General features: G+C 38.5%; 2 protein-coding genes across 4 annotated transcripts; one reads left to right on the forward strand and one right to left on the reverse strand.

Annotated features, from left to right (window-relative positions):
• Positions 1–2,567: 2,567 nt before the first annotated feature.
• Positions 2,568–9,721, reverse strand: lins1 (lines homolog 1). The gene is made up of 7 exons (XM_007907313.2): positions 9,562–9,721; positions 8,501–8,983; positions 7,809–7,898; positions 6,425–6,566; positions 5,381–5,998; positions 4,439–4,631; positions 2,568–3,607 (listed from the first exon to the last, which is right to left on the reverse strand). The coding sequence occupies exons 2-7, from the start codon at positions 8,918–8,920 to the stop codon at positions 2,719–2,721; spliced, it is 2,352 nt and encodes a 783-aa protein (XP_007905504.1). The 5' UTR covers positions 8,921–8,983; positions 9,562–9,721; the 3' UTR covers positions 2,568–2,718.
• A 1,147-nt stretch (positions 9,722–10,868) lies between these two features.
• asb7 (ankyrin repeat and SOCS box containing 7) lies at positions 10,869–23,100 on the forward strand. Of its 3 annotated transcripts, XM_007907337.2 has the most exons (7): positions 10,869–11,219; positions 12,689–12,742; positions 14,190–14,444; positions 18,103–18,708; positions 19,444–19,494; positions 20,375–20,455; positions 21,641–21,700. In XM_007907337.2, the coding sequence occupies exons 3-6, from the start codon at positions 14,234–14,236 to the stop codon at positions 20,425–20,427; spliced, it is 921 nt and encodes a 306-aa protein (XP_007905528.1). In that variant the 5' UTR covers positions 10,869–11,219; positions 12,689–12,742; positions 14,190–14,233; the 3' UTR covers positions 20,428–20,455; positions 21,641–21,700. The 3 variants fall into 3 exon arrangements, with proteins under 3 accessions (XP_007905528.1, XP_007905515.1, XP_007905520.1); XM_007907324.2 differs by lacking the exon at positions 20,375–20,455 and having other exon boundaries at positions 21,641–23,100; XM_007907329.2 differs by lacking the exons at positions 19,444–19,494; positions 20,375–20,455 and having other exon boundaries at positions 21,641–23,100.
• Positions 23,101–24,245: the final 1,145 nt, after the last annotated feature.

Raw genomic sequence — 24,245 nt, forward strand, 5'->3', positions numbered from 1 at the left:
TGGCAGTGCAGCGCTGGCTGGTAATGGAGTTTTCCCCGACAATTGTAATGTCCTCTTTACATTTGTTTTTTGGAGGATTATCCAGGTGTCTGGTACATGCGAAAACCCACCATCATGCTTAAAAAGAGTATCCAAACAAGAGTTCCATGCATCCCACATGAAAACTCCAGAGATATTTGTTGGAATGAATTGCTGATCTCTCCGTGGAGGGACGCATTGTGCTTATCTAGTCCCGTAAAGTATAAGGGGCAGGATGGCAAGAGCCAAGGCTTGGGGACCTAGAATGTGCGTTGGGTTAACTGCTGGAGTCCAACCAGCTATAACTGCATAGCTTGCCATTGAAACCACTGTCTGGCGAGCTTTCTTGCCCACCTAGAATTACCCAACCCGTTTGGTCTTTGGCTTGCAGGGATAATAAGAGCTGAGTGGGATGACTCCCTGCCCCCACATTGACTGGTGATGAGCTAGCCTGGCTACCTTTATACAGAACTGTTTCAAACAGGTATTGTTCTGAGGAACTCTGCAGAATCTGGTGCTTGGTCCCTTCACTGTTTACATCACAGGGTAGAATTAAAAGCTTTGATAACAAGGAGAAATTAACTGCTCAGGTGCTTTGATGCACAAGCCAGGAATTCCATTTGTGGAAGTGAGTTTACATCTCAGCCTGACCAGAAAAACATACTGCATACGGTCGGCGAGGCAGGCTCTCTGCGCACTGTTTCCTGCAGGAGCAGAAAACATTATTAGTTTTGCAAGGCGGCTGTAAGTGTAAATTTTGCCCACACTCAGTCAAATTCACTTTGCAGTATATTCTGTGAAGTGCTTTGAGACATCTTGAAGACGTGATAAGGTGTTATATCAAATGCAAGGTTTATTATTATATCTGAAGGCAAAAATTACACCTTGTTTCATTTACAGTTGTGTCACTGAAGCTAGGGCTGCAGTTTGTGGTAGTATGCAAGATAAATAAGTCATAAACGCTGAGCTCAAATGTGCTCTACAGAGATGCCAAGCAGCAATCTGCAAGATGGAAGAACAATTGTCAAAGTTTTGCTCTCACGTACTTCCCAGCAGCCTATCAAATAGTTGCACTGTATTTCTTAATGCCTAGGGTAAATCAAAACCTGGCAATATCTAGACAAAAAAGGAGGAAATAAGTAACATAAAAAATGTTCAAACAAGACTTGAACTTATCCATCCAATTTTCTACAAGATTTCCTTGATAAATCTATCTCTAAATGTAATAGCCCTGAATACTTTTCGGTCACAGGAACTTGTCTAGTTCCTTTATCGATATGTTGTAGTTTCTTGTACTGATATATTTATGCATACACTGTTATGATGAGCAACGAGTCAACCAATACACCCTGGATTAAGTCCCTACAATTCCAGGTATGTTACATAAACTAGGAACACAGGTATAATTATCTAGCTTTCCTTCCACAATCTTAAAAAGTAGTACTATATTAATTTGTGGAAATACTCTACCTCAGAGGATGCTACCCCCAAACCCAAGTTGAATATTTAAAATGTTTCCATGACAATTTTGGGTTTGGTTGGTAATTATGGATCAAGGCTACAGTACAATTTATACTCTGCTGGTTACACTGTTGCAAATAGTAAAAATAGTGCCACCAGCTGGACATTAATGGTTGTACAACTGTTGCAAAATACTGTATAAAATATCACCCATCCCCGCAATGTAAGGATTAGCTGGTTTCATTTTAAGAAATGTCCGCTCTAATGAGCGGTGGGAGGAGAGACGGAACTGGTAATTATCATGATATGAGTAATGCAGATATCTTCCATAATGCAGGGAACCCTCCCTTCCTAAATACCAAATTCTGAACTGTTGGGGCAAAGGTAGATCCTCCAATATGGTGCAATTGATTAATTAATTAATTTTATAGCCTCATAGAGAGCCATACTGTCTATTGATCTCTGGAAAGCATGGGAAAGGGGTTGAGACATGTGTGATGGAACATCAAGCTCTTTGAGACATCTAGAAGACGTGAAAAGCACTATAACAAATGCAAGGATTATTATTATTATGCTTTTCATTTGAATAAAAAGATTTAGTATTTGCTTTCATCCATTCTGATCAAGTATATTGATTATTCCTAATTTGGTTCAGTGAAAATAGCAGACACACTGCTATTCCTGTCTTATTACAACTCTTGATAGTTAAATTAAAATGTTAGCTTTTCTTTACCACATTATATGCTGATAACCATTAAACAAAGATTTCCCAAAGTCCATTCATTTTGGCACAGATTCACTTAACTCAATCAAATGGCGTTTCCACAGCGATGGTTCTCATTTTACTTTTATTTACAAGTAGGTATTGCAAATCAAAAGAATACAGAATGAAACCGAGTTTATTATTATTGTTATCTTCGCATTGGATATGGCGCTTTTCACATCTTCTAGACGCCTCCAAGCACTTCACAGAATATACTGTTAAGTTAATTGACTGTATATTTGTGGGTGAAACACGGCAGCCAATTGCGCACAGCAGTGTCCCACAAACTGTCAATAAGTGACCAATTTGTTATTGTTTTTTTTCTTGAGGGATTATTATCATTATTATTAATAAAATATTATTAGTAGAAGTAAAAACTCACATTAACAAAGAGGGAAAAAATTAACACGGGATCCTTTTAGTGAGTCATATGATTATGGAGCCAACAGTTCCACTATTGACACAATTATTCAGATTTATTCATGTAGTGTAGTGGCACTAAGTGTTTCAATTTGAAACAGCAGTCTTAGCAATGCTATTGCATTATAAGGAAAAAGATTTCTTCCCTGTAACCTGGCAATGGTTTTCTTCAATTCAATCAAACATGTAACTGATTTGTTAAACACTGTCCCCGAGGATGCACACATATTTGTATCCTTTTCATCACAATAATCCAAACTTAAATTTCCAGGATCTCTTGTATCAAGATTACAATTATTTTTTTCTGAATCTTTTATTGTATTGACACTAGCTAGTTTAGTTATCTTACTATTATTAATTGGATTGGCTTCCTGGCTGTAAATATTAAACTCCGGCACTTCTACTGATTCAGAGTCAGAATCTTCAGAGTTTGCATAATCTACTAGACCTTGAGACTGGCCACCCAGGCAGAACTTACTACTATTTATCAAAATTCCACATTTGCTACTGTCTGCAGTATCTTTGTCCTTTCTTTGTTCTTCCTCAGGTGTTAAAATGTGACATGCTGAGAGGTTGAGAACTGCCTGTGGCACATGTTCCCATGGATATCCCTTACTGCCTTCAGTGCCAGCGATAGTTCTTTCTTGTTTTTCTCCATCACTATGTTTACTGTCTTCATTAGCTACAGCTGGACAAATTAGTTCAGCTTCATCAAATTGACGGCAAATGCAAAGGAAACATTGCCATTCCTCTCGAAGAAGCCTTAGGTATCGGACAAAGTACTCCAAAAAGCAGGTCTCAGCGGAAATCAGGAAGTCAAGAAGCACACAATGATCAAATGTCAAATTGTTTAAAAGCAACAGGAAAATGCAATGTGGATTGAAACAACTCTCATGTGCATTAAGAGAGTTGACTCCCCTTTCGCCATGGTAGGCATCAAAAAATCTGCAACAAAAAATAAAACAGTTATAAATTCTGTGAAAATGTACATACAGGGCAACACTGCTATAACACAGTGGTCTAAGTCCATAAATTCATATTCCCCCTCCTCACCCCACATTCAAACAAAGTCCAAAAAAGGGGCGTATTCTGAATTGTCAGGTTGCTGCTTTCACTATTTGTGCACAAATAAGCTATGCGCTGGAAGTGTAGTTGCCGTCACTTCCTCCAGAATGCACATGGTCAGTCCCTATTCTGAGCTGAGTAAATTAATTTCAGTTAGGACATACTGCAATGGATCACAGCACTCCCGGCGTGGGAGTCGGGTTGGGATAGGTAAGAGCACAGTTAGCTCAGGATTTGCAAGAATGCCTCCTGCTGGGAAGCATTACTATGCACATGTCTGGTGAGAATCTGGAACAAACCTTGATAGTAATGCTTTCCACAGCCAAATAACTTGTCAACTGTCATGGTCTATGTTCTCAGATGAAAAATAGCCACTCAGGCAAAGTACCAGAGACTATTGAATTATAGTCTTCAGGGGAGGAAGGAGTGAAAATTAGAAGAAATACATTCATGTTTCATTGAGTTGTCACAATTTTTTAAAATTACGTTTCAGTATCAATCAAATTGTGTAAATATGATTACATAACACTAATAAACTGCGTGGAAACCTACAGTAAAATGCTAAATTAAAACTCTCAAAATGAACTGGCCCAATAATAAATTAACTTTAGATCATTTTTGACAGAGATCCTTGTAACTACAAACACATTTCTGGACCTTTAATCATATATAAAGCAACAACAGTCATAGGATCAAACAAGAACTACCAACCTGACAGAGTGTATATAGATGTTCAATAATGCCCTGGCTGCTTCTACCATATCATCATCCTGCTCCAGGAAAACCAGGGACACCCAGGCACAAGAGTGAATGAGACGTTTGGAATGTGCAGGAGACTTGAGGTGTGTTCTTATGAACATCATCAGCTGATGTATACAAGTCTGCAGCTGAACATTCAGATCCTCTGAGAGAAACACAGAAAGAATTTCATTGTGGTTTGCTTAGCGTTCCCAAAACATTGGGGTCTGATTTATGTTAGTTGCAAGCTACATATATTGTGTTAAGTGCAACTTCCAGTTTGTCAGTATGACAGCTGTCTCTACTAGGACACAGATGACACTGACTGCTGGAATGTGTGAAATCTGGATTAAATGCCTTTATGTGCTGGACTCGCTTACTAGCCACTATTTGGGAATGCCTGAAATAGAATAAACTCAGGTGTAAAGAGGAAGCCATGAGGAAAGATTGCAGTAGAGAATGAAGGTGGTTAAGGGGAATTATTCAAGAATAAATTTGCATCCTTTCTGATCAACGTCATCAAATGTATGTACATTTCTCGATTTAAAAAGTTACCTATGTAAAACAATATGAAACATTCAATATTATTATTGTTTATTTTTTTGAAGGATTATTATCCCCGGAAAAGCAATCCACCAATCAACTAATAACTGGGTTCCTACTTACTGCTAGGTAAACAGAGGCGTGTGGAGTAAAGAAACTTGCCCAACATTTCACCCTGCCGGAAATAGAACTCAGGTCTCTCTCTTGCGAGGCGAGTGCTCTAACCACTGAACTTAAATGTTCAAAGGATTCCATCAATAATCATTTCACGTTATCCTGCACATTTCTCACAAGCCTAAATTATAAAAACAATTCATATATTATAAATGTCATTTTCAATCATTGCTAAATCTTTAGATGGATTCTAGTTACCTTTATTTTCACCTTCAAATGACCAGTTCTGCACTTTGATTTCCAAAGCTTTCACCACAATGAGACTCACAGTCCTCAGCATCACCAGGTCTGGCCCACAATTTGAATCCTCATCGCCAAGTATCTCATTGCCACCAAACAAACAGGCCTTGGGACTGACAGGAACCTGTTCCAACCAATTGGATACCAAAACTTGCAAAACGGTATTAGATACAGCCAACAGGTCACTTTGAAAATTTGTGTGTTGCTGGGGTAGCACACATGAAGACCTCTCGGCAAAGTTTTCACCAAACTGGCAAAGAATACACTGTTTGATCACCAAAAGCAACTTCTTTTTAACAAAGTAATGAGCAGAGGAATTGATGAAGTCCAACATGCATGCGGTCCGCAAGTATAAAGTCCTCAGACAAGAACAATCTAGTTTCAGCTGGATTCTGATGGCAATGAAAACTTCAAGTACATCTATGATGGCTAGCAGATTATTTGTAGGATCAAAGTCACTCCCAATGCTTTCTGCAGCATTGTTTCTTCTGGAGTCAATAAAATTTGAAGAAAACATGAAGGTGTTCAAACCATCAAATATTGCATCCAGTGGGGAAAGGAGTTTCATTATAATCACTGCAAAAGTGGAGAATTGTATATTTAAAATATTACATTACATATGAGATTGGTAAGTATTTGGCAGTGGAATTTTGGAATATTCTAGAAAATTGAGGCCAAACTGTTGCATCGAACTACTGTCTAAAAATTAATAATCCAGCTCGGCAGAAAGCAGGTATTATCTTACCAACTGTTTGCAGTTAATACCAAGGTTTTGAAGTTATTTTCCAGAATTGAACCTTCATCCACAACCCATAATACACACATCACCAATAATAAATATGTCACACAAACTATAGTGAAAACCTGTAACAATTTCAATCTAACACTCACCGAGACTCCCATCATAATCTACCTACCACATCAGACAAAATATTCTGAACATCAATGATTCTGACATCTAAAAAGATTGATTACAGTTAATTAATGAAAAAAATCACTAACCTGTCTTGTTTGGAAATTTTCCCTCTAAAACACCTTTCAATACAGCTGCAACAATTTCCAGACATTTTGCTGATTGGGTGTTCCGAGGGTCCTCTGACAAAGTCTGAATGCATGTCTTAAACCAGATATCACTGGATAAATCCTAAAATAAGACATGTATACAATAAAACATTTGAATATTAAACCTTAACAATATTTCATGCTAACTAAAAAGGGTACTGAAGTCCCCAGAGCCTGTGCTCATGGAATTAGATTCTGAAACTATGAAAGCTTAATCGCACCTTCATAGTAGGAATGTGGGTTTTGATATGGAATATTAAACAATCATAATTTATTTATTTTAAACGGATTGAATTTGAAATGTGTTGAATCTCTCCTCATTTGCTAATTCACTTGTCACTGGGTTTCTGACACTCTCAATTCTGTATCTGATACTGAAATAAAGTTTAGAAAAGTCTCAATTTTTCATTGAGATTGGATGTATAATTGGCAGTGGAATTCTGCAAAGCATTGAATAATGAAAGCCATTACCTTTTTAGATATATGGTTGATAGTTTTATAATATAGTTTTAAAACATTCTAGTGTATTTAATCTTGGTAGATAGGCTAATTAAAGGACAATAGGATGCCAAGTGCTTAATTATTTCAAGCATTCCCTATTACAGCATATTTAAAAATTCTCTTATAGGTGATAAGAAAGTAGGGTTCCCACAGGTTAAACTGGCTCCCAGTTTATTATTCTTCCCAGTTTACCATAGTGACCTCTTGTTAAAATTCAGTAACATAAAAATTTTAGTCTGATATTAGAAACATGGAAGTATTATACAAATTAATTTATACAATTATTGCACTATATAATAGATAAAACTATGATGAAAATATTCAGGGAAAATGGTATTGTCATACAATTCACTTATACATAGCTAACCACTTATACACTGCTATCAACTAAAGGATATGTATCAATAAATTACTTGAAATAGCTAAAACTCCAACTAAAAAATAACATGGATAGCATGTAGCTCTGTATATATGTTTTGCACTAACAGGAGCAGGTATAAATAATAAAATGATACAATTATTTTTATTAATGCTATAATAATCCTTACATTTGGTGAAGTGCCTTACATGCCAGAAGGCAGTCTCACAGCATATACTGTAAAAGTGAAGTGACTGTGTGTGTCTGTGGGCAGCAGCCAATTTGTGAACAATGTCTCACAGACATCTATGAAATGGATATACAACAGCTACCATTATAATCAATGTTCTTTCTTTCACAGGCTAGGTTTCTCATGCAATCAAATCTATGCAACACAGATATAAGAAATAAGGGAATTTCCGAAACAAAACTGACTATTTGTTTGAAAAAGTGTCTATTACTTACTGTTGTAAAAAGCTGGAAAATAATTAGTGATGAAACACATTTCATAGCGACGTGAGACAACAGCTGATTGGAATGTTTGAACAGAAGAATCTACAAATAGAACAGACTGTTAGTCTTACTTAGAAATGTGAAAAGTAGTATTTGAACAAAAAAAATCATGATCTACCTATAATATATTAAGCTTTGTGGTCTAATTATGAATAAATTGTAATAGGAAAGCTGATTAAATGCAGAGCAAGATTGGTCCTGGATTGTAATGCTGATAAATGCAAAACAACATCAATGCATTTATATAGTAATACATTTAAAAATGACAAAACAATGAGACAGAAGGGTTTCACAATCATGTTTAGCACAGAACAGAAGAAACATTCCCGTAACATATCTAGTCTTCCCTATACTGCTCCAATGCAAACTTCTGGAACATTAATTCATCTTTTTATTGGGTACCCTTCAGTCTACAGAATATCAACGAGCAGATCAGCGTTTGCAATCTATAAAGTTAATGAAAGCCTGTCCGTTAGTTTTGGATGCTGATTGACCTGCTGCATCTTTTAAACTAATTACAAAATGAGAACAGATTAAATTGATGAATGTTTTTCAAAAGATAATCCTCCTTATCATTAAGAATGCAAAGAAACTATTATATGTAACATTTGAGATGATATATTTAACAATGAGTTCACACTTACCAGTTTAGATATAATTTCTGTATCTTCCAACAGAATTCTTATAGCTTTTGTGTAGGTTTCCCTGATATCTTCTTCCAATGTCTGGGAATTCACTTTAGAGTTTATCATCTGAATTAAAGTAATTTGAAACAGCAGAATTTCATTTTTACTGTCATTCACACTCACTGCAGGTTCGTGAGGTTGCTTGCCATGGCTATCTTCAGGCAACGGTGGCATGAATGGTGGTGTACTGGGCTGAGTATCATGAATCCAGTTTCTCTGATCAGTAGATAAATGAAAGTCTGTTGATAGATCTGATAGGTCTGTCATGTACACATCTAAATTAAGAAACTTTGCCAGATCCTGACTGCTGATGCTGGGTCTCTCTCCTGCCAACAGCTGCCTGTGGAGCTGTTTACATACTACCAAGAAATCTTCCATCACGACGTACTGGTGCGGCAGGTCAACTTCCCAAAGACCCAGTTCAAAGAAAAATCTTCAAATCTGCGAAGAGAGGGGGAAAAAAAATGACTACTTTCTCTCCCCCTGCAACTTAACATGAAATAATAATCCCTTACATCTGTATAGCATCTTTCACCCAGCTCGGGTGCAAACCCTTGGTTGTTCGGTACCTTGGGAGGTCCTCCCGACCCGAAAGGCGCTATATAAATTCAGTTTTGTTGTCGTTGGGTGTTGTTTCACATCGGGAGGGGCGGTGTATTCTGCGAGTGAACACGGCGGCCAATTTGTGCCAGCAATATGCCAACAAACAAGCCACAAAGTGAATGACCAATGTTATCTGGTGGATCGCTGGTGAAAACTCCCTTTGCTTCTTGAATTGAGACCGTCAACGTCCGCTTGAACAAGCGGACAGGGCCTTGGTTTAACATCCTATCTAAATAATAATATAATAATAATAATGGCACCCCCAACAATACACCACACCACACCCCGTCATCACTGAATTAATAACAGTGATTGTTATTTGCATTTGATGACAGCGACTGGTCACGTCTTCAACAGAAGTTGTAATCAACTTCTGGTTCGCAAACTCTCTTGACTCGCATTTTAAATAAATATACCTGTGGTGGGTGGTGGTGGTGGTGGTGGACGACGACGACAAAAAATACCTCAATCAGGTCCAGGTGTCGAAACAAAAGCCCGAGACCGTGTCCTGGGCTTCCGCTCAGCTTCAGCTCCAACTCCGGCCTCGGCCTCTGGCGGCTTCTTGTCCCCTTTTAAACCCGTTACCGTGGAAACGGAGCTGAGCGTCAGTTGACGCGCCTGCGCACAACTCACTCACTCACTCACTCGCTCGCTCTCTCTCTCTCTCCCAGGTCATGGCTGGTGACATGGGCGACTGTATTTATTTTAAAACGGCAGCAATCGAGGGGAGCGGTTGGTGGGTCGGGAGGGAGGCGGCGGCAAAGCTGCTGCTCCTCCTCCTCCTCCTCACAAGAGACAGGAACCAAGAAAGAAAATGGCGTGCCACCCACCCGGCCCAAAGCAACACCGCGGGGGTGAACAGCGAGAGCGAGAGAGAGAGAGAAACACACAGTCAATCCCAAGCGCTTATAAACTCGAGCAAACCTGGAACAGGAAAGAGCCATTTGAGCTATGCAAAACCCGTTTCCCTCCACAGCTCGGGGCATAATAAAACTTCCTGCCTACCTACCTACCTACCTCCTACTCTTCCCTTGCAATGCCCCCCTCCCTGACTTCAGGGTTCCTGATATTACCATGGACATAACCGGAGATATTAACAGTGCTCAAATCCTCTTCTATCAACAAGATTCGGTTTCCCTTTTCAAGGCATCGACTGGCACAGCATTAACTCCCTCCCATAACGTGGAACTAATATATATTCACCATAACCCCCCCCCCCCCCCCACCCCAGACACACGTTCCACACAAATAACAGGGTTTGCGTTTTTGTTTAATTCGAGTGTACAAAAACAGGTCCCCCTCCAGTTTCCAGTCCAGTTGGTGGAAGAAAGATGTGCGTCCTCAGCTCCTCCCCCACCCCCTTTTACTTTCTTTCGCCAAGAGGAGGAGAGGAGGGGTAAAGAAGAGGGAGGTTTGCTTCCAAAATCCCCTTCCCCTTTCGAAATGGCAGATGGGAGGATCAAAGCATTCCCTTTCTCCCTCTTCCTCCCCCCCACCCAAAAAAAAAGTACACGGTATATGTAACTGTGTCAGTGATCTCCTGCCCTCTCTGTGTGTGTGTGTGTGTGTCACTCACTCGCTCAGACTGTTTGTGGCATCTCTATAGTAACTGGCCGCCTCCTCCGCGCATGCTCAGTGCCGGGAGAGGTGAGAGCGCGCGAGGGGGGAGGAGGAGGAGGGGGGGGGTGTGGAGAGCGCGAGTGGCGGAAGAGAGTGCGCAGGCGCGGCCCCGCTCCGGCCCGGACTGAAATGGCTCCGCAGCAACAAGTGCCCCAGGAAATTACGTGCGGCCCACGCCTCGGATTCGGGGTCTCGTCAGGCCCCGGTCACAGGGTCCCAGTCGGCAGGAGGCCCCGAACGAGTGGAGCAGCTGCGAGGCCCTGGCGCCGAGGGCCGAGCACCGAGGGATATTAGTAACCGAGTCGCCCCCAACCTCCCCCTCCTCCTCCCTTCCTTCCTTCACCCTCCCCCGGCTCGGGCTTGGCCCGCCCTAGCGGCTCAGTGAGGATGCGTGGAGACGGACCAATGAGGGCAAAAAGGGAGGCCAAGTGAGAGGGGGGGAAAAAAAACAGAAGTGAGTGTTAAGTGAGAAGAGGCGGTGACCGGCGCCCGCGGCTTCAGCTCCCACTTCCCCACAAGAGGCTTTTATTATTGTTATTATTTTGTACGGCCATGAAGCAGATCGAGAAGGTTCTTACGTTTGGTGGGTTTTCTGTGGTGGTGGTGATGGGTGGGGGGGGGGGAGAGAAACAGGATTTGTTCTTCCGCATCATGGGAGGAAGCGTCAGATGTGAAGGGTCGAGAGGCTGAGAGTGCACAGGTTGGCTGGGTCTGTGTGTCTAGACTGTGTGTGTTTGTGTGTGTATATATATATATTTACACACATTTGCATTGTGTTTGCCTCTGTGTACCTGTGTGCACTGCTTCCTCCATCTGTGATTGGGATAAACCAGTTACTCTATCCAAAGACTGGCTCCCAAACTCAACACTAGGGCCAATAAACTTCGTTAGCTGCTCTCTGGATCCATCCGTCCCCCACCCCTTCACTGCGGCATTGCTGGCTGTGAAGTTTCCAAAAGCTTTGTTTTTATCAAATTCTTAAGTTAGAAATTCCTTTGGGAAGTAAGTAGGGGAGAACATGGGGATGCTCCAACTAAAATATGTTTTGTTTTTTACTTTCTTGGCAGAACTTATACAGAGTAGGCCCTCCTGACACAGTAGGATCACTTGAACATTAAATTAAGCGCCACATTGAGTAGACATTATTTACCTACCTTGTGGCTTGCCAGATACTCAAAGTAATGGTGCTGTGCACAAATTGGCAGTTGCATTGCCTGCATATACACATTCATGACAGGAATTACCTGTGAAATGCTGTGAGATAATAATCTTTGCATTTGATATAGTGCCTTATGATGTCTTTGAGACATCTCGAAGTGCTTCATAGAATATATTGTAAAGTGAATTGACTGTATATTTTGTAGGTGTAGGAGATCTTGAAGTTATAAGTTATAATCTATCCAGCTGCACGTTGCACCATCCAGTTGCCTTCTATAAACCAGTATGGCATAGATTTTAGCCATTAGGTTTGTGGAGATGATAATGTTTTTGATATATTTCAATGGTAAAATTCTCCAGGAATTAGAAGAATGGGGTTTTGAGGTATGGATGTAGCTCTTAGGTGGAAAATGCATTAAAAAGATCAAATTGGGTTTATATACATTTAACACAGGAGCTGATGTAGAATCTGTACAAGATCTTGGTTAACTAGAGTATTTTGCACTTTTTGGGTAACCCATTATTGCAATATGTCATTCAGGGTGCAACTTGGATTCACTAAAGTGATACCACAGGTGAAAAGATAAAATAGCCACACTCTTCATTCCCATTATTGACTTACAGCTGTGGAAAGCAAGTCAGTATTAGGAATGAATGGTGCAACTGTTTTATCTGTATATTGGTGAGATAGAAACATGGTTTTCTTTGGTGGAGGCTGTGTTAACTATGATAATAAATGTGACTAATGCATAATTTTTTCTGTAGGCACTGAAACCTGGAAGAAACTACTTCCATTCAAGGAAACCGTGTTACTAAAACGTAAGTAAACAAGAATTATACTCAAAACTGTTGGGAAATGCACAATGTATTCAGGAATATGTAATAAAATAGTAAATTTTCTTTTAAATCTGTTGAACTCTGAAATAATTCATTAATGGATTGATACCATTTGTCTCAACAGAATACAGTATAAAATGTTACTAAAATTGCACCAGTTGTCACGATGTCCAAGATGATTTGTCATACAACTAGCATTTGCTGTATGATCATTGGTCGTGCTAACTCGTGTATCCACCAAAATGCTCTAGTACTGTAATAGATTAGGCTTTTACACAAGTGGTACTCTTTGAGTGGAGGGGTTAAAAAGGTGTCGAGTTGCTGTACTTCAGCAGTATTTGTTTGCTATAAAATTCTGTCCAGCACATATTTTTCATAATCATTTGGATTGGCTAAGTCCTTGTGTGGGTATGTTGATGCCAAAATACATTTTAACAGTGCAGTATTTAAAAATCACGTAGCACTAGGAATATATGGAAATGATAAAGACACTTAAATTGCTGAGGGCAGTTTTGTGCCTGGTTTGTACTGTGTGTTATGTGCTGCCTCAATGCAAAAAGTGCATCAAATTATACTTTTTAAAAAAAGAAAGTATAAAGCAGGTTCGAAGCATGGCCATTATCCCTGGAGTCTGCTTGCTGAGACCACCTTTAAGTGTTTTTGTTAAGATCTTAATTTGCTCCACTGCAGAATAAATATAGGCAGTAGAAATAGTTTTGGCCATTGCTCAAAATGGTCCTTTTAAAAATTCTTGGGTGGTTTATTATGCCAATCAGCTCTTTAAAAACAGTCAATGCCTATTAGTGAAGCCTTTCCTGGCACGAACAATTTAGAGCGGGTCAGTATAAATCAGGCTTACCCGTGCCAATCATACTCCTGGAAACTAACAAATTATTGTACCAGTGTAAACAGTGGACATTAAAAAAAGGACCAAAGTTCTGACTTATTTTTGAAAAATGTACACAACATTATTATGTATAATTGAAATTGCTAAACCGTTAATTTGAACTACCTCCTGCCCTCAATCACTGGATTTCTGTGTGTGTGTGTGTATATATATATTATATAAAGTGTACATATTGTGTAGTATAATCTAAAAATATAATATGGAGCTCCTTAATGTAGTTTGCCAGCAAAGAATGATCTAGATATTAATTTAAATTTTGTAACTTTGGTTACTATTGTAACTGTCTATAAAGTACCTTTCCATTGTTCCTAATGCCTGTGGTTGTTGAGAATTCATAATTTTGCAAAACAAAAGAAACGCTTATAATCGAGCAGATGGAATCTCCAGCAAATTCTGCTATTTTGTTTCATTGATTTCTGAACTAAACTGATCCCAGTGTTTTTTAAATTTACAATTTTGGACAATTGGTTGACGAGTGTTATTGTGCAACTGATTTTGAATTTTTAACTGAAACTTCTGAAGGAAAGTGACCTCATGCATCGGTTGTGACAACGTGACGCACTAGCATGTTCCATCATCACTGTAGAAGAAATCCGGAATTGCAGCAGGAACTGCAGATCCAAAATGCTGTTGCAGCTGGTGATGTTCATACAGTGCGCAAGATGCTGGAGGAAGGCTATTCTCCGAATGGTCGGGATGCAAATGGATGGACACTACTTCATTTTTCTGCTGCCAGAGGCAAAGAAAGATGTGTAAGAGTATTCTTAGAGCATGGAGGTAAGTACAGACTGCATTGAGACTCTGACACTATTAATTGCAGTTGTCTGTGTGCTTGCATTGATTACCAAATAAGTGTATAATGGACTGTATGTGTTTGGGGTAGCAATATTGATGCAGCACCTTATCACATCAATATTTCTAAGGGTTATTTGCAATTACTGTAAAATATAGAGTATCTGTAAGCAAATGCAGTAGATGATTTGCATTCAGCAACAACTCCTAAGTAGGCCGGTTGGTGCTGAGCAACCCATTTCTCTGGAGGATTTGTTGGACAGTACATGAAGAAACTCCTCCTTTTGAAATGGGGTCATGGGTTCTTTTAACATCCACCTAAACAGGCAGACGAGACATCGAACTAACATCTCCTTTGAAGGACGGCACTTGATGTACGCCATCCTCATTCCACTAGAATGTCAGCTGGGATCCTGAGCCCAAGTCGCTGAAAGGATGTGACCTTCCAATATTCTGTTCTAACTTTGTTGTTACTTCTCTGAAAGAGAGAGGCTTATCCGCATGCTCCAACTTGAGCAGAGGCGATTGGGACATCTAAGAGAATTAGATAGATCCATTCAGATGGTGTATTGGAGGATACAAGGGATGGTGGATAGGATGGGTGGCTTCATGGAGGAGAAAACATTGGCACTAAAAAATAGCCCATATGGCCTCTTACTGTTGTACATTGCTATGGCTTTGGTTCATCAACCAAATCGGAACATTTTTTAGTAATATTCTTATGTCTTAAACTTTTATAATTTGCTAATCTACACCTGCAGAGCAAGTGAGAATCTCCCTATGATATGATATATTTTTGTTGAACTTTGAGGAGGATTTTGATAAAGTCCTACTTGGAAGAATCACTAATTTAAGTGAAAGCCAAGACCACAGATATACTGTGGGAGTGGATAAAGTTTTTTTTAAATAAAAAGAGAAATGGAGTTTTGTGAAAGCAGTGTCAGAATGGGGAAGGTGCTAAGTGGAGTCCTGCAATGATTCGTGCTTGGACCTCATTTCTAATCTACTTCAATGACTTGAGTATCAAAACTACTTGTAAGATTGCCATATGTTCTAATACTAAATTGGGAGAGCAGAGTTTTAAGATGCAGTAAAAGTTACCAAATGATTTAGATCTAATATAAAATTAGAGAGACAAATAAGAAAAACTGCACTGATAAATGTAAACTGTTACAATAGTGAAGATTGGTCGCACCGCGTATCAAAATGCGAAAAAAATAAAGTTGAATTGAAAGAATGAGATTTACAAAGTGCGGTATTGCTTCCTATCAATCATGTGGTAAGTGGTGAGCAATTAAAATACAAACCAAATGTTGATATTTAGCGAGAACAGTAAACTACAAGTCTAGTGAACTACAAAACACTGACTAGATCATAATGTGTTGCTCTGGCTACAAAACCAGAGTGGAGAGAATGAAGCATGAGAAGACTGATCTGTAGTATAAAGGGTTGGCTACTACGAGATTAGAGAAGATTAATCTAGACATTTGGCATACTCCCGGTCTGATGGAGTAAAGAAGATGGTTGAAAGAGACTTCACTGAATGTCACTCAATGCAGTGCTTCTTATTATGTCAAACATTTTTGGTTTGAATGGCAAGTTTTATATTGTGCTTTGTACATTGATTCGGTGCTCTAATTGCCTAAAATATACAATAAAAGGTGTAAGATCCAGTTTGGGGCACAAAATGAAGAAGTGTCCTATGCTGGTGCATGCCTGATACAAACAGCTTGAAGATGTTTCACGGAGAAATTAATTTGCACCTCTGCAGTATAAATGCAAATTGATTTATCCTCTGCTTAAAATGGCCCCTTAAACTGCTCGAGCTGTTTAAAGGATCATTTTAATGTTATCAAAGAGCAGGTCACAAAACTGCTATTTTACTAACATTTTAAAACAAGGTATTCGACAACAATTAACAAAATGTTGCATTTTGCTTTCCCTCATCCACAATAAACTTTGGAATGGAAAAAATAAAGTGGGCTTTCCCCTCCTAATCACTTTATTGCTGTAAGCAATTTCAACTTCCTTTCAATAGCGTAATGTTTAGAATAGTATGACCCACTGAACACTAGGTGGTAGTGTAATACACCTATTTAGTTCACACCTAAATTACAATACAAATTTACACTTAAATACCATCTTTCACATTTGGAGGGGTTCTCAAACGCTTAAATTCACTACAACACAATATTAAGGACGAAACCTTGGGCAAGTTTCCTTTCTCCACACGCCTGATAATAATCCCTCAAGAAAAAAACTCCATAATAATTTGGTCACTTCAATCCACGACTGTGGGACACCGCTGTGCGCAATTGGTTGCCATGTTTTGCCCACAAAAATGCAGTCAATTCACTTTACTGTATATTTTGTGAAGCGCTTTGAGATGCCTAGAAGACGTCTTCCTTCTTATAAGCCTAAGCCACTTCAAACCATTTTTAGAAGATTTGAATATCAATATATCAAACAATATTTGACATTAGCACTTCACTGCAAAATTGCAGGTGCTGTACCAAGCATCGGAAACAAGCTAGGAGAAATATATATCTGATATGGGCCTCATTAAGATCAAGCCATTCTCTTTTCAACACTCCACATTGGGCACTGTTTTGATGCCTCAATTTTTGTTTTTAGATCCAACCTGTCTTAAGGTTCTTCATTATGCATAGCACTTTTGAGGTTCATGATCTTATCTGAACTCCTCAGTTGTGTTATTGAGTCCCAAACTCCCTTTAAGCCTAATTATTATTCTATAGGTTATATTGTCAGGCTTTGATGGTTTCAAAATCCAGTCTTATCGATCAAATGAACATTGCGAGACAAGTCAAAGTCTTGTGAAAACTCATCAAAGAATTGTGTTATCTTCCTGGAAACCAGGTGAGTATTTATTGAATATTGCAATGCATTTTTGGAATTGAATGGTAATTAGCATTGAATATGAAGAGTTGCTGACTACATGGCAATTATGCTAGTGTATATTCTGTCCACTCAACTGACCAGGAACTGTGGTGATACACAAACCAGGGAAATATAATTTTAAAGGATTTTCAAAGACCCTTTGTGTAACTATCACATTTTAGAAGAATGCTGGCCAGTTTGAGGCAGAATTTCTGATTACCAAATCATAATGAACTGATTTAGAATTACCATTTCAGTGTAGGTTTGTGCAAGAGTAGGGAGTATGTTGCTGTGTTCAGAGCTGTGAGAACAAGGGAGAATTCTCAAGATGCCTGAGTTTTTCTTAGGTAAAATTACTTTTCAAGGATATTCTCATTGATTCTGTGCTGCATTGTACCTGATAGCATTGTTCTGTGTTTCTAGTAAATAGTTGTATGACAATATGTGCTGTTCAAAGAAAGCTTACCGTGTGATATGGGACCAAGTGGAATTCCAGTAAGTAAGCAGTGCGGGGTAGCACGTACAAAGTGCAAATAGACACAGATTCCAAATTGAAGGGGCTATGGACTCTATTGGGGTTAACTTTTGCTTGTTCATAACGAGTGGTAGTGGACTGGGTCATTTTTAAAGTTTTGCCAAATCCTGTAACATGAGTTGAGTGTGGTGATCAAGCATGTGAGTATGTGTTTTAAAAGCACGGTTTCTGGATTCTCAATCTCTGTTAAGTCTTTCTGTTCTTTTTCAGCTGATACCACTGTTAAAGACTTAATTGGCGGTTTCACTGCTTTGCATTATGCGGCTATGCATGGCCGAGCACGGATTGCACGGTTGATGTTAGAATCGGAACACAGACCTGACATTATTAATGCAAAAAGTAACGATGGTTGGACTCCTCTCCATGTGGCTGCTCATTATGGCAGAGATTCATTTGTCAAACTTCTACTGGAATTCAAGGCTGAGGTTGACCCTCTCAGTGATAAAGGCACCACACCACTTCAGCTCGCCATTATCCGAGAACGCTCAAGCTGCGTAAAAATCCTTTTGGATCACGATGCCAACATTGATATTCAAAATGGTTTCCTACTACGTTATGCAGTGATCAAAAGCAACCACTCGTACTGTCGAATGTTCCTTCAAAGAGGGGCAGACACGAACCTTGGCCGACTTGAGGATGGTCAGACCCCACTGCACTTGTCTGCACTAAGGGATGATGTGCTTTGTGCACGGATGTTGTACAATTATGGTGCAGACTGTAACACAAGGAACTATGAGGGACAGACCCCTCTGGCTGTGTCTATTAGTCTATCTGGAGCCAGCAGACCCTGCCTGGATTTCTTACAGGAAGTCACAAGTATGTTATTTTTTTTAAAAAAATCTTGAAAGATTATGTTATGTGAGATTCGGTAACTACAGTTGTCTAAGATAACCATGTGACGTGTGTAAATCTGCAACAGTGCGCTGATTACAGTTAGTTTTCATCTAATTTAGATTTTTCCACTAAAAAGGAACTGGCGTGCTTACAAGAAAGGTATACTTGTGCACTGTAATCGACTATGGGACTGGCTTCCAAGTGCAATAGAATAAAATGTATATGGATGAAGTGGGTGGGTCCACTGTGTATGTGTTATCACTTACAATAGCTCAAGGGAATGTTAAACCATGTCAAACTTAGACAAGTATGATTTACAGATATTAAGAATTTTGATACCATCAAAGCCTGACAATGGGATCAGCCGTTAATCTTGTTACAAAAGACGGTAGTTTGGACCTCAACATAGGCTATAAAATAATGGATAGACATAAAAGGGTGATCCTCGATCTGGACAGTGCCAATCCACTTACAGTGTAGGTGACACTGAAACAACATTGTACCTCCATCACAGACTGGCACAATAGTACCGTTAATTTGTTGTTTGTGTGTGTGTTATGTATGTGAGAGAGAGAGAGATCGATCAACTTGATCTATTCAGAATAGCACAAAACGTAGTGTGGTGGGATCCCAGGCTTCATGCAGTGGAGCCTTTTTACAGATCGCTGCAAACTTTACAGGAAGACTTTTCAAAGTTAATTTCTCTCCTCTTTGTAGAAGACAGTAGTTCCTCGAATCTTGCATGGAGAATAGAAAAAAAATACGAAGGTAATAAAGTTTCAGCTGAACTACCTTGTAACCACCCAATCACAGATTTGACAAAAATCTTAGTGTTGGAAAAATGTGGAATATATTCCAGACAAGCCTTGTTCTTTTTTAATTAAAATTTAAACGATTGGACTTTTGAAAACTGAGGCAATTTAGAAACTGTCATTCCTTCGTGCTCAAGTACAAGTTTGCTGTTTTCAATGCTAACTGGTCCCACCCTTTTAACTATCTTCTGCTTAAAACAGCTATTACGATCACCTTTTGTTAGGCACAAGTATATTTAATCTTCCTTGTTAGCCTGCCTAATCTCCCTTTTGCTTCTCTTGTACACCTTTTATACTTTTGCTTTTTTTCTATTAAGAGACTTGTCCAAATTATCAGTTTTTTTTCAAATCTGATATTTTAAGTAATGTTTCGAATACAAATAGGTTCAAAGGTTAAATAATTCAAATATAATTAGTCTATAGGTCCATGGTTTATTTACATTTTATTTACGTTACCCATTTTCTTAAATTGGGAGATGTTTAGAGAACAGTGGAAAAATAAAACTTTAAACCTTTAAAACAACACAAACCTTTAAAGTCCCTATGTACATTCAATATCTCTGGATAAAACCTGATTGGAATCAAATGCATTTTTATATACACTTTATCCATGTATAAACTAAGTACAAACCAAAACTGCATCACTAATTATGTTCCAAAACTGGTAGATTAGCTTTCTCTTTTTGAGGCTGAATTTATATAGCTTTGCATGCTGGAATTAATAAATGAATATTTTGTGCCTCAGTGTCAAAGAGGGAATGAGAAAATTCAACTATATTTTGAGTTTAAATATGGAGTGGGGGGTGGGGGTTAAACCTGTCATTTTTATCTTTAAGCCCTGCTTATGGGATTTTCAAGATGGCAGATGCTCTCTTCTGGAGAGAGATGAAAGTCGGCTTCATGTAAAGACGCATGAGGTATTGAAGCATTTATAATTCGAGCAACACTGAAATTGAAGTTAGGAAAAATTCAACAGCAATTGGACTAGTATTTAACCACATTTGTGGTAATAAGCAGGATACTTAGTAATATTCAGCTGAACATGGAACTTGGGAATTACTTAGGCACTATGCCTGTGGCATTTATTATATTTCACTTTCCTCACTTGTCGGATCAATTCTATGTTCAATGGGTTATCAAATACATTTGAATGTTATCTCAACAGTTTGGAAAACACTCATATGAGTATTCATGGTTGTATAGTTTGAAATATAGTAGTAGTAATCCTTTTATTTAATATACCTTCTTTCATATCAGGAGGATGCCCCAATGTGCTTCACAAGATATACTGTAAAGTGGTGTGACTTTTTTGTGGGAGAACGCAATGTATTATGCATTGCAAATTTTTCTGAGTTTAGTTGGCTCCAAAAAAAACTCTTGAGGCAGATTTATAATGTATTACATAATTGCAAAGCTGTGGGGACTGCATTGTGGCTTTTTGAATTAAAGGAGTAAGTTCTACAGATTGTATAACTGTGTAAGTATCGATTTGAGCTGATTTCTATGTTCAAATTGCTATTTGGAGCCACTCAATTAAGAAGACAAAATAATCTGAATGATCTTTGGGCTATAATTAGGAGTTGGACTTAAAGGCCGGTGAAGGAGGGAGTACAATATCTGAAGAAAATGTATGTGTTTCAAGTTTTAAAATGCTATACTTTTGTAAGAGCATCAATGAATAATGATCGGTAAAGAATGCTACATTTTAAAGAAAACATGGGAATAAAATGTAAAATAAAGAGTAAAAAGTATTGATCAAGTGCTTGTTGAAATACAATGAGGTGAAGTCAAGTTGAAGAAATACCTGATTGAGACAAGATAAAGCAATGGCCATGACTGTCTATTTTCCCAGCCCATTGTTTCACTGTAGAAAAGATGCTCAAGGTTGGAATATCTTTTTGAAGAACTGATTCAATTTGTAAAAACTCATGTTGGCAAATTCTAATTGACTGCTCTTTGTTCAATGACAGGTCTAGTTAATGGACATTGAAGTTTTATTGTGTTGATTTTCAAGACTTGGATCATACATGAGATTCATGAGAGTTTACGAAGGTCACAAAACCCAAAGATAATACTCATTTCTTTTTTATTCCTTTCTCTAGGACAGCCTAGAAATTTACAGGATCTGTGCCGAATTAAAATCCGGCAGTGCCTAGGCCTGCAGAATTTGAAAGGACTTGATGAACTCCCTCTTGCAAAGGTCATGAAAGACTATTTGAAGCACAAGTTTGATGATATCTGAATGCTGAATACTCGAGACTTGGGGGTTCGAAGTAGATGCTGCCTTGCACCAAGTACATCCTATGCAATTCCCGATTTGATAAGATTTTAAGTCAAAATACGGGTATCACACCTCTCTGAAACAACTTATTTGTCCCCCCTCTAGGAGAACTGCTCTGTGCTCTCATCCAAAAAGGAATATTCCAAGCTGGCCTTTTGGTCAGTCTGTATGTATGACTTCTAAAATTTGAAAACAAAATCATTCTGCCCCAAAATAAAGAAGATGGTCCATGGATAACTTCTATTCAACAAAATCATTTTAAATTATTGACTGCAGAAGTTTCAAACTGGAAGGATGGAATAGTCAAAATTTTATATTGGAGGTCACAAAACAGNAAAAAAATAAGCTACAAAAATACAATTTGGAAATCTCTGTTTTTGTTGGAGTGCCATATTCTGGCCAGGCTTTCGTGTTTTTATCAGTGCCAGAATTTAAAAGACCAGTGTGATTTATCAGGAGTTTTTATTATAATGTCTCCCTTCTGTTCGCTGTCTCCCCAAATTGTAATGCTCTGCACAGCAGTTATACTGTTGTATAATGGTAATTGCTTAACCACCATTGTAACACAGTGTAACACACATGGATAGGTTGATGTGCTGAGTGTGGAAGTATTTTAAAATAAGATCGGAGGGATAAAGAGTTGGTGCTGACCAAGGCTTAGACATCTTAAAAATTTTAATATATTTCTCACTGTGCTTTTAAGCCTTATTCTGCCTCTTAGTACCTGTCTATCCCAATGTCTTTTCTGGGCTCTTCTGCTACAAGCATTTTCTCATTTATCCCACACTAGAAGCTCCTACAAGTCCCAAATATGAAGTTATCCCCACCCATCTCATGATGCTGCAATGTATGCCATACAATCAACTCGTTCCTTTTTTTTTAACATTTCAATATCAAATGTCTTGCATTGCACAAAGGCACGTTTGGGTCTGACTGGAGAAGCTATAACTGAGCATTGTATAGTTGATACAGCAGGATGTGAGAAGCAGAAGTACATTTTTGTGTGTCTGTATATATGTGAGTATTAATATATACCATAATTTTAGTATGTATTCCTGTGAAAGGTATTTCAGGACAAATCATTTTTGTACACTTAATTTTGTTCAAAACTGTAAAATTAAGTGTACCATATCTTTCATTTCTTCATCAAATTCTTGGCAAAACAACTAGGAGAAATGTTTCTCACACTTGAATGGAATGTATCCTGTGCACGGTTTGTATGTTCTCAGCAGAACTCAAATCGCACTGATGTTCAAAATAAATTTACTATCAGTACAATTACAAATTTTAATTTATTTTGATTACTTAAAACTGAAAGGCCTTTGAAACATTTTTGAAATGCAGCAAAATCCAGAAACGAGGTGGGATTTCATTTAGAAATTTGTCCTATTGCTGTTCTGCATATAACAAAACTGGGAAGAAGTTGCTCAACATTTGCCCTCCCCGTGCAAAAGCCTACTTGCAGACGAGCATGTTGCAAATACATGTTTGCCTTCTGCTGGAATATTAAAATGAAAGACATATTGCAGTGCTGTTGTGGGGAAAATGGTCCTGTTTCGTTGTGGCCTTGAATGCACCTTTCCATTGTGCAAGTGTCATTTTATCACAAAGAACAACCTTGTTCTGCCTCAGCTTATTGGTACCACAATATTTCCTATCTCACATGGCGCCAATGCGCTCTCTTCACAAAAGCAGTGTGATTTGATTTTTTGATATCAAATGTATGGGAAAGATTGTTATGGTACAGTATGTATCAGAAATGATGGCTAAAAGGAAGTCAATGTTTTATCGACTAACTCTTCAGGAACAATTTATTTACTTGTGTGTGTTCTACTACGCCCACTTGCAGGTGTGCAGGTTTACTACCAACAGTGAGGTCTTCACTTTCTCGTTCATGTAAAAATGCAACAGCAGGTAGTGGTGTCACATGTTTGCAAAAACTGTAATTTTTTTATTTACCAATAAATTTACTTTTTATTTATATTCTATTACAGTTCCTGACACTATTTTGCACCAGTAAAAAATAAGCCCATGCTGCCTGATAGTGAAAAGGCCCAGTGCAATTACCTTTTGTTCGTAAGTTGCATATACCTTTTGCAATCTTTTTTCTTTCCCCCGTCCCCTTCTTTCCCACTTCCACCCGAAGATAACATGCTGTACAATCTTACATTGTTCTGTGCCAGTGCTGTGCTGAGTTTATCCAAAAGGAAAAGGATGGACCAATTTGCCCCAAATCCTGACTGAGCTGGTGAATGTCAATGTACATACACCGGATGAGCTCCACAGTAAGCCATTGCAGGGACTTGAAATTGTGATGGTAATTGTGTGAACAAGTTGTAATCAGTGCATTAGTCTGAATTTTCTCCTGAAAAGAACACATTTCCCAAGGTTTTTTCATTTGAAATACCAAAGAAAGACTAAGAGCT

This window comes from Callorhinchus milii, unplaced genomic scaffold, assembly GCF_018977255.1.
Source record: "Callorhinchus milii isolate IMCB2004 unplaced genomic scaffold, IMCB_Cmil_1.0 Scaffold26, whole genome shotgun sequence".
In the NCBI taxonomy this organism is placed as follows: Eukaryota; Metazoa; Chordata; class Chondrichthyes; order Chimaeriformes; family Callorhinchidae; genus Callorhinchus; species Callorhinchus milii.